This window comes from Myxocyprinus asiaticus, chromosome 15 (assembly GCF_019703515.2).
Source record: "Myxocyprinus asiaticus isolate MX2 ecotype Aquarium Trade chromosome 15, UBuf_Myxa_2, whole genome shotgun sequence".
NCBI lineage: Eukaryota > Metazoa > Chordata > Actinopteri > Cypriniformes > Catostomidae > Myxocyprinus > Myxocyprinus asiaticus.
The window spans coordinates 32,437,335-32,450,708 of NC_059358.1; the positions used below are offsets into that span (position 1 = coordinate 32,437,335).

Sequence of the window (13,374 nt, forward strand, 5' to 3'; positions counted from 1 at the left end):
TGATATCCTGTGGTGTGTGAGTGGTGTTCATTACCTGTACAGATGAAAGCCTGACATCATGTTGAAGTGTCCTCTCATGATTGATCCACTCATTTTCTCATCATCTATCCACAGGGTCGAACATTGTGTCCAATCTTTGGAAGAAGATGCAAATGGAGACCTACAACTGCTGAGCTACTCCCTCTTTTCCTCTCCTCCTACATATCTTCCTTACCTTTTCCCCTCTTACTGAGAGATGAGCTCAGAGGAGAAAAGTTCCACCATGTCCCAGAAGATCTCCTCTCCATCTCACAGCAATAGTAGTTCCTCCTCCAAACATGACAGCCGACAGGTGAGTGCATTTTTTTTAAATAATTAAAATTACACGATATATTGCACTATATATATATAAAAAAACTGTAGATCAGGTAACTTTAAAAATGTACTTCATGTGGTAACATCCACTGTAAATTAACTGGTTTTATTCAAGTCCAAAATATTATTTAATTTGATTAAAGCAACCTGCCTTCAAGTTTATTAAGGTTACACCAACTTCAGTAATTTTTAAGGGTTAGATCAAGTAGAAATAGATCCTTATAGTAACAATTGCACATTATCATGTCATGTCTGTGTTGTCTGGATGTTAATGAGCGCATTTATGTGCACGTTCTACACTTATTATGCTTTATAAGCCGATAACGTGTGTGGTCGCGTAAATGCATTAAACAGCTTTCCTTTATCATATAAGGTCATAAACCGCTTAAGAATAAACCAATCAACACGAGTTGATTTTTGCACATTAGCCTGATTTCACGTTGCATGCAAACTTTTACCAGCATTCTTACGGGCTTATCCAGTGTACACAAGTGTTGTTTTCATGCCTCTTTATGGTTTGACTTCAAAAGTCGAGAATAACATGGTCATTTCAAAATCTCATATAAACTTGGTTTTCTTGCTTTGCTGGATTTTTTAAAATAAGGTGATTTTGGGATTTATCAGCGCATTGGTGTACATGTAAACTGGCTTAAAGATGTTTGCTAATGACATTTTTAAAAATAAAATTAGACCTAAAGGTCAAAGTATACTTTGTGTGACCGCATTGCAGTTCACGCACAGTATGCATGCCAAAATTTTGTCATAATTTTCTCTACTCGTGGACGCGGTTATCGTCTGTGCGCATCGTCGGCACGTGAGCCAGCCATTGATTCTAATAAAAGGTTATCACAAAGAAGTTGTAGTGAGCATGCGTTAAACGCATTTGTATTTGCACATGGTTAGAAGAGTATACTCACAAAGGCAACGCGGTCGACCAGGTGCGAGCTGATCTGGAACATGCAAAAGCGTAGTATACCTGGGCCTTTAGATATACACTTTCTGTTATACATTGAAATAAATTTTAACCAAAAATATTAATGTTTGTAAAAAAGATCCATGGACACATTATGGGTCAACTGCCTAAATATTAGTACAGGGTTAAATATAGCAGATATGTGGCTTTGTGTTGTAGAACCTCATGTTCTGTTTATAATTCACAGTTCTCAGGGTTGACAAGCTTCAATGAACTTTTAATACAAAAAGGTTTCAAACTAAATTAAGCCATAATACATAAATCACAGTGGAACCTTTAGCATATAAATATTTCTGTTCCTCAAAATGAATTTCTTTGCCATTTTCTCAAGGCAGATGAAAAATTGTCTTACTTGATAGATGAAATCTGGATGGAACAAAAAATTTTGGACTTAAACCAAAATTTTCTTTTGTCACTTTATCTTCATCAGTCCCATTACCCACTCTACTGAAACACAGGATTAATCTCAGTGTGATGACAGTGTGGGAAAAATGAATATTTAAATAAAAACAGACCCATGAAGTGAGCCTTAAGCTCCAGATAAATACTGTACAGTACTTCATTTTCTTCTACAGATTAGAAGAAAATAGAAGCTCTACAGATTAAGCCCTTTGTAAAGCACTTTGAGCCGCATTTTATGTTATGAAAAGTGCTATATAAATAAAGTTTATAATTATTATTATTATTATTCATTTATTGCCATACTTAAACACTTCCGGAGGTTATGTGAAATAATTATTGGCAGATGAATCATTGTTTCTCTCATCTCAACTGCAAAAGTGGCCTGTTGCTAATATTTATGTCCAGTGAAGAATATAAATATTAACTTGAAATGAAGGATGAATATGTCTTTAATCACTCTTGTTTTATGCAGGTCCACTTCCTATTATGTATAAACATAATATGTCTGGCACTTTCCATGAATAGGATACTGAATAGGGCCTAAGTCTTTTTTTTTTTTTTTTTCAGTCAAAGGAGCTCCTTAACCCACAGAAAATTTTGAATGTCAACCTTAGGAGCTAAATATTATATGAGCCCATTGCAATTTTTTTTTATATGAGGTTTGCATTTTTGGCAACCCTGTTACCAAAATTTGGGAATTGTCTGAATACTGTGTAAAACCTTGATTTTTTTGAGCAATGAACATTAAATAAACATCATTTAAATAAATAGACTATATATATACAGTTGAAGTCAGAAGTTTACATACACTTAGGTTGAAGTCATTAAAACTCTTTTTTTTTAACCACTCCACAGATTTCAAATGAGCAAACTATAGTTTTGGCAAGTCGTTTAGGACATCTACTTTGTGCATGACACAAGTAATTTTTCCAACAATTGTTTACAGACAGATTGTTTCACTTTTAATTGACTATATCACAATTCCAGTGGGTCAGAAGTTTACATACACTAAGTTAACTGTGCCTTTAAGCAGCTTGGAAAATTCAAGAAAATGATGTCAAGCCTTTTGGCAATTAGCCAATTAGCTTCTGATAGGCTAATTGAATAAATGGAGTCAATTAGAGATGTACCTGTGGATGTATTTTAAGGCCTACCTTCAAACTCAGTGCCTCTTTGCTTGACATTATGGGAAAATCAAGACCCCAGAAAAAAAAAACTGTGGACCTCCACAAGTCTGGTTCATCCTTGGGAGTAATTTCCAAATGACTAAAGCTACCACGTTCATCTGTACAAACATTAGTATGCAAGTATAAACACCATGGGACCACGCAGCCATCATACCACTCAGGAAGGAGACACATTCTGTCTCCTAGAGATGAACATAGTTTGGTGCAAAAAGTACAAATCAATCCCAAACAACAGCAAAGGACCTTGTGAAGATGCTGGAGGAAACAGGTAGACAAGTATCTATATCCACAGTAAAACGAGTCCTATATCGACATAAACTTAAAGGCTGCTCAGCAAGGAAGAAGACACTACTCTAAAACAACATAAAAAGCCAGACTACAGTTTGCAAGTGCACATGGTGACAAAGATCTTACATTTTGGAGAAATGTTCTCTGGTCTAATGAAACAAAAATTTAACTGTTTGGCCAAATTGACCATCATTATGTTTGGAGGAAAAAGGGTGAGGCTTGCAAGCCGAAGAACACCATCCCAACTGTGAAGCATGGGTGTGGCAGCATCATGTTGTGGGGGTGCTTTGCTGCAGGAGGGACTGGTACACTTCACAGAATAGATAGCATCATGAGGAAGGAAAAGTATGTGTATATATTGAAGCAACATCTCAAGACATCAGCCAAGAAGTTAAAGCTTGGTCGCAAATGGGTCTTCCAAATGGACAATGACCCCAAGCATAGCTATAAAGTTGTGGCAAATGGCATAAGGACAACAAAGTCAAGGTATTGGAGTGGCCATCACAAAGCCCTGACCACAATCCAATTGAAAATTTGTGGGCAGAACTGAAAAAGCATGTGCGAGCAAGGAGACCTACAAACCTGGCTCAGTTACACCAGTTCTGTCTGGAGGAATGGGCCAAAATTCCAGCAACTAATTGTGAGAAGTTTGTTGAAGGCTACCCAAAATGTTTGACCCAAGTTAAACAATTTAAAGACAATGCTACCAAATACTAACAAAGTGTATGTAAACTGACCCACTGGGAATGTGATGAAAGAAATAAAAGCTGAAATAAATAATTCTCTGTAATATTATTCTGACATTTCACATTCTTAAAGTAGTGATCCTAACTGACCTAAGACAGAGAATGTTTTCTACGATTAAATGTCAGGAATTGTGAAAAACGTCCTGGTTACTTTCGTAACCTCCGTTCCCTGATGGAGGGAACGAGACATTGTGTCGATGTAGTGACACTAGGGGTCACTCTTGGGAGCCCCAAACACCTCTGATCTTTGAAAAAAGGCCAATGGGAATTGGCGAGTGGAATTTGCATGCCACTCCCCCAGACATACGGGTATAAAAGGAGCTGGCTCGCAACCACTCATTCAGGTTTTGTGCTGAGGAGCCGAGACAAGGTCCCGGCCATTTCAGCGGGTAGTTCAGTGTTGTGACAAGAGGGACACAACGTCTCGTTCCCTCCATCAGGGAACGGAGGCTACGAAAGTAACCAGGACATTCCCTATCTGTCACTCATTCGACGTTGTGTCGATGTAGTGACACTAGGGGTCCCTATACAGAACGCCACAACGACTGAACTGTGTTACGTGGACTGGCGATGCAAGACGGGCAGACCGCTTTGTGCCTTGTAGCCAGTGCACCAGGCCATCATGTAACCTCCCCCAACGCTCTTATGAGCGTCGAACGGTCCCTTCGGGGACAAGTCGACTGCCCAAAAAATAGGGACAGGCTAGCCCAGCCATGGCCACTTTTCCTCTTTTTTCTCCCCAAAAAGAGTGGAATTTTGTTTACCGACTGGGGGCCATAAGTGTCTACGTTGGGGGGGTGTCACTACCAAGGTGAAGACACTGCGGAGACCACACTTCACCCGGGGGGGTGGGGGGGTATTTTCTTGTCGGAAGTATGTCATGTGGAGAAGTCACATGATAGGTCCTACCCGAAGGGGGAGGAGCTCTACAAACATGGTGACCAGGGGCAGAGGAAGCTCTGCCCAAGGAAGACGCAGTTTACCAACAGGGAAACGATTTAGCGGAAGATATATCACGTGGGGTCACCTATGTGGAGCACCTACCCCAGTACAGGGCTTAGTTAGCACATGTACTGGGCCGGCAGTGAGTTTCTCCGCAAACTCGTCTGCCACAGGGCTAAGGAGGAAAGTCATCCAGGGATCACAACTTTGTGAACACGACTGGGAGTCAAAGTGCACGTCTTCACCTCAGGGGAGGGAAAAGGTGCTATGCGCAAGTGGTACTGTCCCAGAACTTACCTGCTCATACCTGACAATACACGGGATGAGACCGGCTCAACCCGGAGATTGTAGAACCTTGCAAAGGTGTTGGGTGTTGCCCAGATGTCTGCTAAAGAGGCGCCATTGGTCAGGGCCCAGGAGGCTGCCACACTTCTAGTAGTGTGGGCTCGTAGCCCCACGGGGGGTGGCATGTCCTGAGCGTGATATGCCATCATGATGGCATCAATGACCCAGTGGTCGATCCTCTGTTTGGAGACAGCGCTCCCTTTCCGCTGACCGCCAAAGCAGACAAAGCTTCTAAAGCTCTGCATGCGATCCAAATAGATGTGTAAAGCATGCACCGGACACAGCAATGCCAAGGCTGGGTCTGCCTCCTCCTGGGGCAGTGCTTGCAGGTTCACCATTGATCCCTAAATGGGGTCATGGGAACCTTGGGCACATAGCCCAGTCGGGGTCTCAGGATCACGTGAGAGTAGCCCGGACCGAATTCCAGGCATGATTTGCTGATAGAGAATGCCTGCAGGTCCCCTACCCTTTTGATGGAAGTGAGCGCAGTCAGGAGGGCAGTCTTCAAAGAGAGTACCTTTAGCTCAACTGACTCCAGGGGCTCGAAGGGAGCTCCCCATAGACCCCGAAGGACTACCTGGAGGTCCCACGAGGGGATGAGGCGTGGTCTGGGGGGATTCAACCTCCTAGCGACTCTCAGGAACCTGATGATCAAGTCGTGCTTCCCCAAATACTTAACATCTACTGCATCGTGATGTGCCAAAATGGCAGCTACATACACTTTCAAGGTAGAGGGGGACAGCCGCCCCTCCAACCTCATCTGCAGGAAGGAAAGCAGATCCGACTGCACATCTCTGGGGGTCTTCGCATCAGGAAGAACACCACTTAGCGAAAAGATGCCACTTCAAGGCATACAGACGCCGCGTAGAGGGAGCCCTAGCCTGAGTGATCGTGTCTACCACCGCGAGTGGTAGGCCACTTAGGTCTTCCGCGTCCCGTCCAAGGGCCAGACATGGAGATTCCAGAGGTCTGGTCACGGGTACCAGATGGTGCCCCGTCCCTGAGAAAGAAGGTCCTTCCTCAGGGGAATTCGCCGGGGGGGGGGGTTGGGGCTGTCACGAGGAGCGTGAGGTCCGAGAACCACGTCGGCCAGTAGGGTGCTATTAGGACGACCTGCTCCTCATCCTCCCTGACCTAGCTGTGTGCCAGCGCATCTATACCGAGGGGCGCCTTGGTCAGGGCATACCATAGTGGGCAGTGGGAGGATTCCCGAGAAGCAAACAGGTCTACCTGTGCTTGACCAAATCGACTCCAAATCAGCTGGACCACCTGAGGGTGGAGTCTCCACTCTCCCCTGAGCGTAACCTGTCGTGACATCGTGTCCGCTGCGGTGTTGAGGTCGCCTGGGATGTGAGTGGCTCGCAGCGACTTGAGGCGCTGCTGACTCCAGAGGAGGAGACAGCGGGCGAGTTGTGACATGCAACGGGAGCGTAGACCACTTTGGCGTTTGATGTACGCTACTGTCACCGTGTTGTCCGTCCGGACCAACACATGCTTGCCCTGGATCAACGGCCGGAGCCTCCACAGGGCGAGCAGTACTGCCAACAACTCGAGGCAGTTGATGTGCCAACGTAGTCGCGGGCCAGTCCAAGAGCCAGTGGCTGCGTGCCCGAGCCTGTCTCGGAAGCGTCCGTCATAACCACGACGTGCCTGGAGACCTGCTCTAGGGGAACCCCTGCCCGTAGAAACTCTAGGTCAGTCCAAGGGCTGAAGTGGCGACAGATCGGCGTGACGACCACGCGATGTGTCCTGCAGTGCCATTCCCATCTCGGGACTCAAGTCTGAAGCCAGTGCTGAAGCGGTCTCATATGCATCAACCCGAGCGGTGTGGCCACCGCTGAGGATGCCATATTCCCCAGGAGCCTCTGAAAATTTTCACAAGGGGAGGACCTTGTACTGGTACGCCTAGCCCTCAAAAGCAAACCGCAGGAAGGGTCTGTGTCGAGGTAAAACCGAGACGTGGAAGTACGCATCCTTCAGGTCTACTGCCACGAACCAATCTTGATGCCGGACGCTTGTTTTTACATCAGCATCTTGATCGGGAGTCTGTGCAAAGCCCGGTTCAGTACTCACAGGTCCAAGATTGACCGCAACCCACCGCCTTTCTTCGATACGATGAAGTAGGGGCTGTAAAACCCTTTCTTCAGCTCGGCCGGAGGGACAGGCTCTATCGCACCCATCTGCAGAAGGGTAGCGATCTCCACACGCAGGGTAGCGGCGTTCTCGCCCTTCACCGAGGTGAAGCGGACGACGCTGAACCTGGGCGGGCGCCTGGCGAACTAAATCGCGTAACCGAGTCGGACAGTCCGGGTCAGCCATCGCGACGGGTTGGGAAGTGCAAGCCACATGTCCAAGCTCCGGGCAAGGGGGACCAAGGGGACAATCTCGTCGGACGTACCGGTGGGTGGGGCCTCGCTTAGAGGCGGAGCCTGAGGCGCCACATCGAGAGGGCTCAAGCTCCGTGGCTGTGCTGAGTCCAGTGACATCAAAGCACTTACCTGGCTCCTGATACCCACCATAGGATCAGCTGGGGAAGGGGGAGGAGGAATATCGTCCCCGCAGTCCGTTGGAACCAACCTGGTGTGGGTGTGTTTTTGCCACAGCTGGGCACGCAGGGGCGGGGGGCCCACCGCTGCGCCAAACCTGTCGAAATGTGTCGGTGGACGGCGATCGTGACAACGGCCGTGCGCACCAGATATGTGACCCAGGGAACAAGAAAACCACTCTTTTGTTGAACTTTGGGTACCACAGCCTCTTGGGCATGTGGAGAAATTAAATGAAAATGAAACAAAAGATTCTCCTCCTGGCCCTCCACCGGGGAATGGAGTGGTCTGTCCACCAGCTCCAGAGCAGCGGGTCTCCTCGTCTTTGGGTCGCCCATCTCAGGGGCACTTCGAAGCCTTCCTCGGGTTCTTGGCGGCCGGCCATGAGACGGGTGGTGTCTGCTTCCTGCGGTGGGCTCCACGCCAGGGCCGGGCTGTGGGGGCGGGCTGCGGCGGAGCCAGTGCTGTTGCTGCAGGAGGACATCCTTGGCGATGAGCAGATGGGATGCGGGGTCTTGAACCACACCGGGGCAGGATATGTTGGATAGCCTCCGTCTGCTGCTTCACCGCCGAGAACTGCTGGGCAAAATCCTCGCCGAGGTCGGTCGCCAAGTGCAGTTCCTGCATCAATCCCGGGTCAGAACTACCCTCGTGCAGTTCTTTTAGTGCCTTGGCTTGGTGTACCTGCAGGAGAGCCATGGCATGCAGGGCGGACGCGACTTGTCCAGCGGTACCGTAGGCCTTAGTCGCCAGAGACGATGTAAACCTACAGGCCCTGGACGGGAGCTTCTGGCGACCGTGCCAGGAGGCGGCGCTCTGCGGGCACAAGTGCACCGCGAGCGCTTTATCCACCTGGGGAATCACCGAATACCCCCTGGCCGCCGCACCATTGAGGGTAGTGAGAGCGGGGGAACTGAAAGACTGGGATCGTGTAGTAAAAGGTGCCCTCCATGATCTCTTCAGCTCCTAATGCACCTCTGGGAAGAAAGGGACCGGGGCGTGGCCGTGAGCGCCGCTCTGGGCCCCGGAACCAATCATCGAGCCACAAGGGTTCAGGGGAGAGTGGAGGGTTCCACTCTAGCCCGATGCTCGTGTCCGCCCGGGCAAGCATGTCCGTCAGCTCCACGTCGGCCTGAGACTGGACGACCATACCCGAAGGAGGAAGCCCAGCCGAAGCCTCCGCATCAGACTGGACGAGCCCGCTCTCTGATGCTGTGATCGAGAGCTTATCGTCTTCCCGTGCTCTGAATAAGAGGTCGATCTCGCCCTGAGACGAGCCGGCGGTCTCATCCGAGAGCCCGATCGGGGCAAGCGAGCGTGCTGAGGAATGGGAGGTCCGTGGGGGGGTTACCCAGCGGAGATGCTCCCATTGAAGTCCCCAAATCGCCCTGACGTGGCCTCATACCCGTAGGTAGAAGGACCGAGGCGGGGAGCGCTGGGGTGGCATTTCCTCTTACGAAGGAAAGCCGTGACCGCAATGTTGCCATAGTCATGTTCTCGCAATGAGGACATGACCCATCCACGAACGATGTCTACGCGTGGGCAGCACCCAGACACGTAAGACAGCGATCGTGGCCGTCAGAAGCGGAGAGGTAACGACCGCAACCAGGAATAATACACAAACGGAAAGACATCTTTAAAAAGACGTTCCCGTAAGTGCCACTCTTTTAGGAGAAGAAAATATACTCTTCTAGAGAATATACTCTTTTAGTTTGCCAAAGCACCCAGGGGCGTTCTCTGCACTCCACGAGTGCAGAGGGGGAGAAGCCGCTGAAATGGGCCGTAAAATCCAGCAGATTGAGGTGAGTACAGGCAGCGGAGGAATTCAGCTCACTGAGCACAACCGCTCAGCTCCGAAGAGAAAATCTGAATGAGTGGTTGCGAGCCAGCTCCTTTTATACCCTTACGTCGCCAATTCCCATTGGCCTTTTTTTAAAGATCAGAGGTGTTTGAGGCTCCCAAGAGTGACCCCTAGTGTCACTACATCGACACAATGTCAAGTGAGTGACAGATAGGGAACTGAGATTAAATGTATTTGGCTAAGGTGTATGTAAATATATATATATATATATATATATATATATATAAACAGACATTTGTTGTGTTTTAAACTAGCTACATTTCATGTTAAATTAAGTAATGTTATGTTCAATAATAGTTTATTTATTTAATAGATCTCACTACAGAAACAGGGGTTTTAAAAAAGGAATGAGACCATGGTGTACCATATTGTGGAAAGTGCCATCTGTCTGTGTCTGTACTGTATGCACACCTGCATGTGTGTTTGTTGGTATGCTCTGAGCTCTGGAGGGCGGAGTGGTGTCCTTCTCCTCAGATGAACAGGCTGACCTGATTACTGGACTGTAATCTCTAATCTCACCATTGGTAGCATTATAAAGCTCATTACTCCTCCTAAGCGGCGATATGTTTCACCATTCGGATGGCTGTAGTTATTCTCAATACCAGCAGTATTATGAAGTGTAGCATTTAAACTACTGCAGAATTCCCATCCAGTGATCAGGTGCCCGTTTTATACAAATAGGGATGTGGATCTGCGGTAAAAGAGGAACTGGTACTCTGAGGGTTACAAATTGAATTTTTATATGTCCACCTACTGTAAAACTACCAGTGTTATTTTTTACATAGTTTTATGTTTTAGTCATAGTTTTAGTCTTTTGACGAAAATTTCTGTTACAATTCGTCAACATTTCATCTTGTCATTTTCATACATTTTAATCAGTTTCACTCTGACTAAAATGGCACATAATTTTTGTCAGTGAAAATAATATCTTTTACTTTATGATAATGTGCAAAATGAGAAAAGCGTGTGTCAAACTGCAAAAGATCAAACTTTTTTTTTTTCTCCCCTTTTTTCCCAAATTTGGAATGCCCAATTCCCAATGCGCTCTAAGTCCTCGTGGTGGCATAGTGACTTGCCTCAAACCGGGTGGCAGAGGACGAATCTCAGTTGCCTCTGCATCTGAGACCGTCAATCTGTGCATCTTATCACGTGGCTTGTTGAGCGCGTTACCGCGGAGACGTAGCACGTGTGGAGGCCCACGCTATTCTCCGCGGCATCCATGTACAACTCACCACGCACCCCACCGAGACTGAGAACTACACATTATAGCAACCATGAGGGGTTTATCCCATGTGACTCTACCCTCCCTAGCAACCGGGTCAGTTTGGTTGCTTAGGAGACCTGGCTGGAGTCACTCAGCATGCCCTGTATTCGAACTCGCGACTCCAGGGGTGGTAGTCAGCGTCAATATTGCTGAGCTACCCAGGCCCCAAAAGATCAAACTTTAATCAAATACTCAAACATTTAGAAAACATTTATAAAAAAATTTAGTTTTTAATTTAAACATGTATGAAACATAAAAGATAGGTTACATACAAAAGACTGTACTTGTTGTGAAAACCTGAGATCCTGAAATAATAGCATATAATGAATATACTAAAGTAGTAGCTAAGTTAGTACACTGTATTCTGAATTTTTCATGCTTTAGTGACTGTTATTAATTTTCCATTGCATTGCGTGTAGTGAGTTTTTTTTTATGGAAACAAATTTACAGTGAAAGTTACGCAACGCGTATTACACACATTATTAGTAGTGTGTAACTTAGTTCAAGTTCACCTGTTCATTCGCGTCATTGTCTGTGCAGATGTATGTTGTAATATTACATATTTGTTGTGGAAATAGTGATTAATCACAGATAAATAGGATGCATTTTAGTGAGGTATGTTTTTAGGTAAAGTTGAAATGTTTTTATATCTGTTATTATTAGTAGTAACTGAACAACTAAGTGACCCTACAATAAGTCATATTTCTTTAAGAGTACCAAAAGTGCGTTATTGCTTGATCAGAGATAAAAATGCACAAAAATGCAGCCGATGGTTAATAGTCTAGGCCTATAAGTGTTTAATTACTAAGTGTCACTTAGTTTTACTCGAAGATCTTGCCGCTTTTCCTTACCTTTAAGGAACATTTCCAGAGAGTGACGAATCACTGTACATGAGAGTTTGTGCGGAAAACCCTGTCTGTATATGGACATTGTTTGGGCATGTTTTATGCAAACTACTAACTGTTGGTATATGCACCTAATTTAGAATGAGGCTTTAACAATATTAGAACGAAGGTAAGAATACATTTATGCATCTTTGTGAAACATTTTCTGTGCTCATAAATATGCAACATGTACGCATTTATTAGTGAATTAGACATATGCAATGTCATAGTTCAGGATAACCGTGAAGGTTGTTTTTTTTAAGTTGTACATGATACAGTGAATTGCTGAGAGTGTGGTTGAGCAGTGCTGCTCTTGCCTTGAGGAACAGACAGATTTTGCTGAAGAAGGAGAATGCAGGCACACATTTTTGTCCCGTCTGTCAGACCTATATTATATGATAATGCAAAGCAGTCCTGCCCACTGATTGCCACACAAATATATCTACTGCAGTATAAACAGTATAGCGGAATCTCTACCAGTACATACATTTCTACTGTAGCATAGTTTATGCAACCATACCACCCAGCCCTAATACCAAACAATATGTATTTCTTGACAGAAGTTAGAAACACTCAATATTCTTGACACATTACATGTGGATTTCACATTTGATAACCCATATTTTCAGGACAGTTCATTACTTCGGATAATTTAGACATTTAAATGTGATAAGCCCTGTCTGTCTGCCCTGTGTGTCATGTAGAGTGATGTGTATTGAATTTCATTGTGCTTTGTGCTTTGTGTGTGTGTGTGTGTGTGTGTACAGGACAGCTGGGAGATCGTCGAGGGCTTGCGTGGTCGTCTGTCTAATATACAGGAACCAGAGAGGCAGGCGGGCTACATGCTGAAGAAGAGGAAATGGCCCATGAAAGGCTGGCACAAGGTATGTGTGTTTATCTGAGAAACAGTGATATAATAAACTGTCTGCCACCATTCCATTTGGAAAAATACGAATAATAATTGCATTTCACGAGTTTGCATATTTAGATAATTCTTGACTGTGATGAAGGTAAACCAATTTGGTGTGCTATGCAAGATAGAGGGCTCGAGTTTGAGACTGGAGCACTACCTGGACTAATAAATGAAGTTGGGATGGATGGATGACATAAGGCAGGAGATGGGGTGGGGAGGGATGGCGGAAGAATTGTCACAGTAGTGATTTAAGCAGCTGTTGATATATTCTTGCTAAATGATTGACAGGATTAGATTAACTAACTTCTCCCGAACCTTTGTTTTAGAACTCCATTAGGGATGCTTTGATTCAATATCAGAGTGGTATGGCACTGCTTTTTAAACAAATGAGATATCGACCAGATATGACTGATCCAAATCTGATACTGAGCATTAGTCATGGTCGTTATTGCCACCATTTCCTGGGATTACGTTTAATTTGGTTGCTGCATTATGCAGTAGCCTAGTTAATAGGGGTGTGACGAGATCTCGCGATATTAAAACGTGATGATATTTCTCTTTGAGGTGAAAAGCTCTCACGATATCAGCATGATGGAGTGTGAGGGTGAAATTAGCATAGAAGATGCCCCCGCCACTTTTAAATAGTTTGTGTGGCAGCATTTTAGGTACCCG

General features: G+C 45.6%; 1 protein-coding gene across 6 annotated transcripts in view; it reads left to right on the forward strand.

Annotated features, from left to right (window-relative positions):
* osbpl3b (oxysterol binding protein-like 3b) overlaps positions 1–13,374 on the forward strand; it is a 121,201-nt gene that overhangs the window by 47,754 nt on the left and 60,073 nt on the right. For 5 of the 6 annotated variants that reach the window (XR_007899288.1, XM_051718168.1, XM_051718165.1 and 2 more), the window contains exons 2-3: positions 115–331; positions 12,557–12,673. Coding sequence is in view for 5 of the 6 variants with exons in the window: in XM_051718168.1 (XP_051574128.1) it covers positions 236–331; positions 12,557–12,673 (213 nt within the window). In the remaining variant the exon portion in view is untranslated. Of the gene's footprint in view, positions 1–114; positions 332–12,556; positions 12,674–13,374 lie in introns of those variants that run through there. The other variant, XM_051718166.1, reaches the window with a different exon arrangement.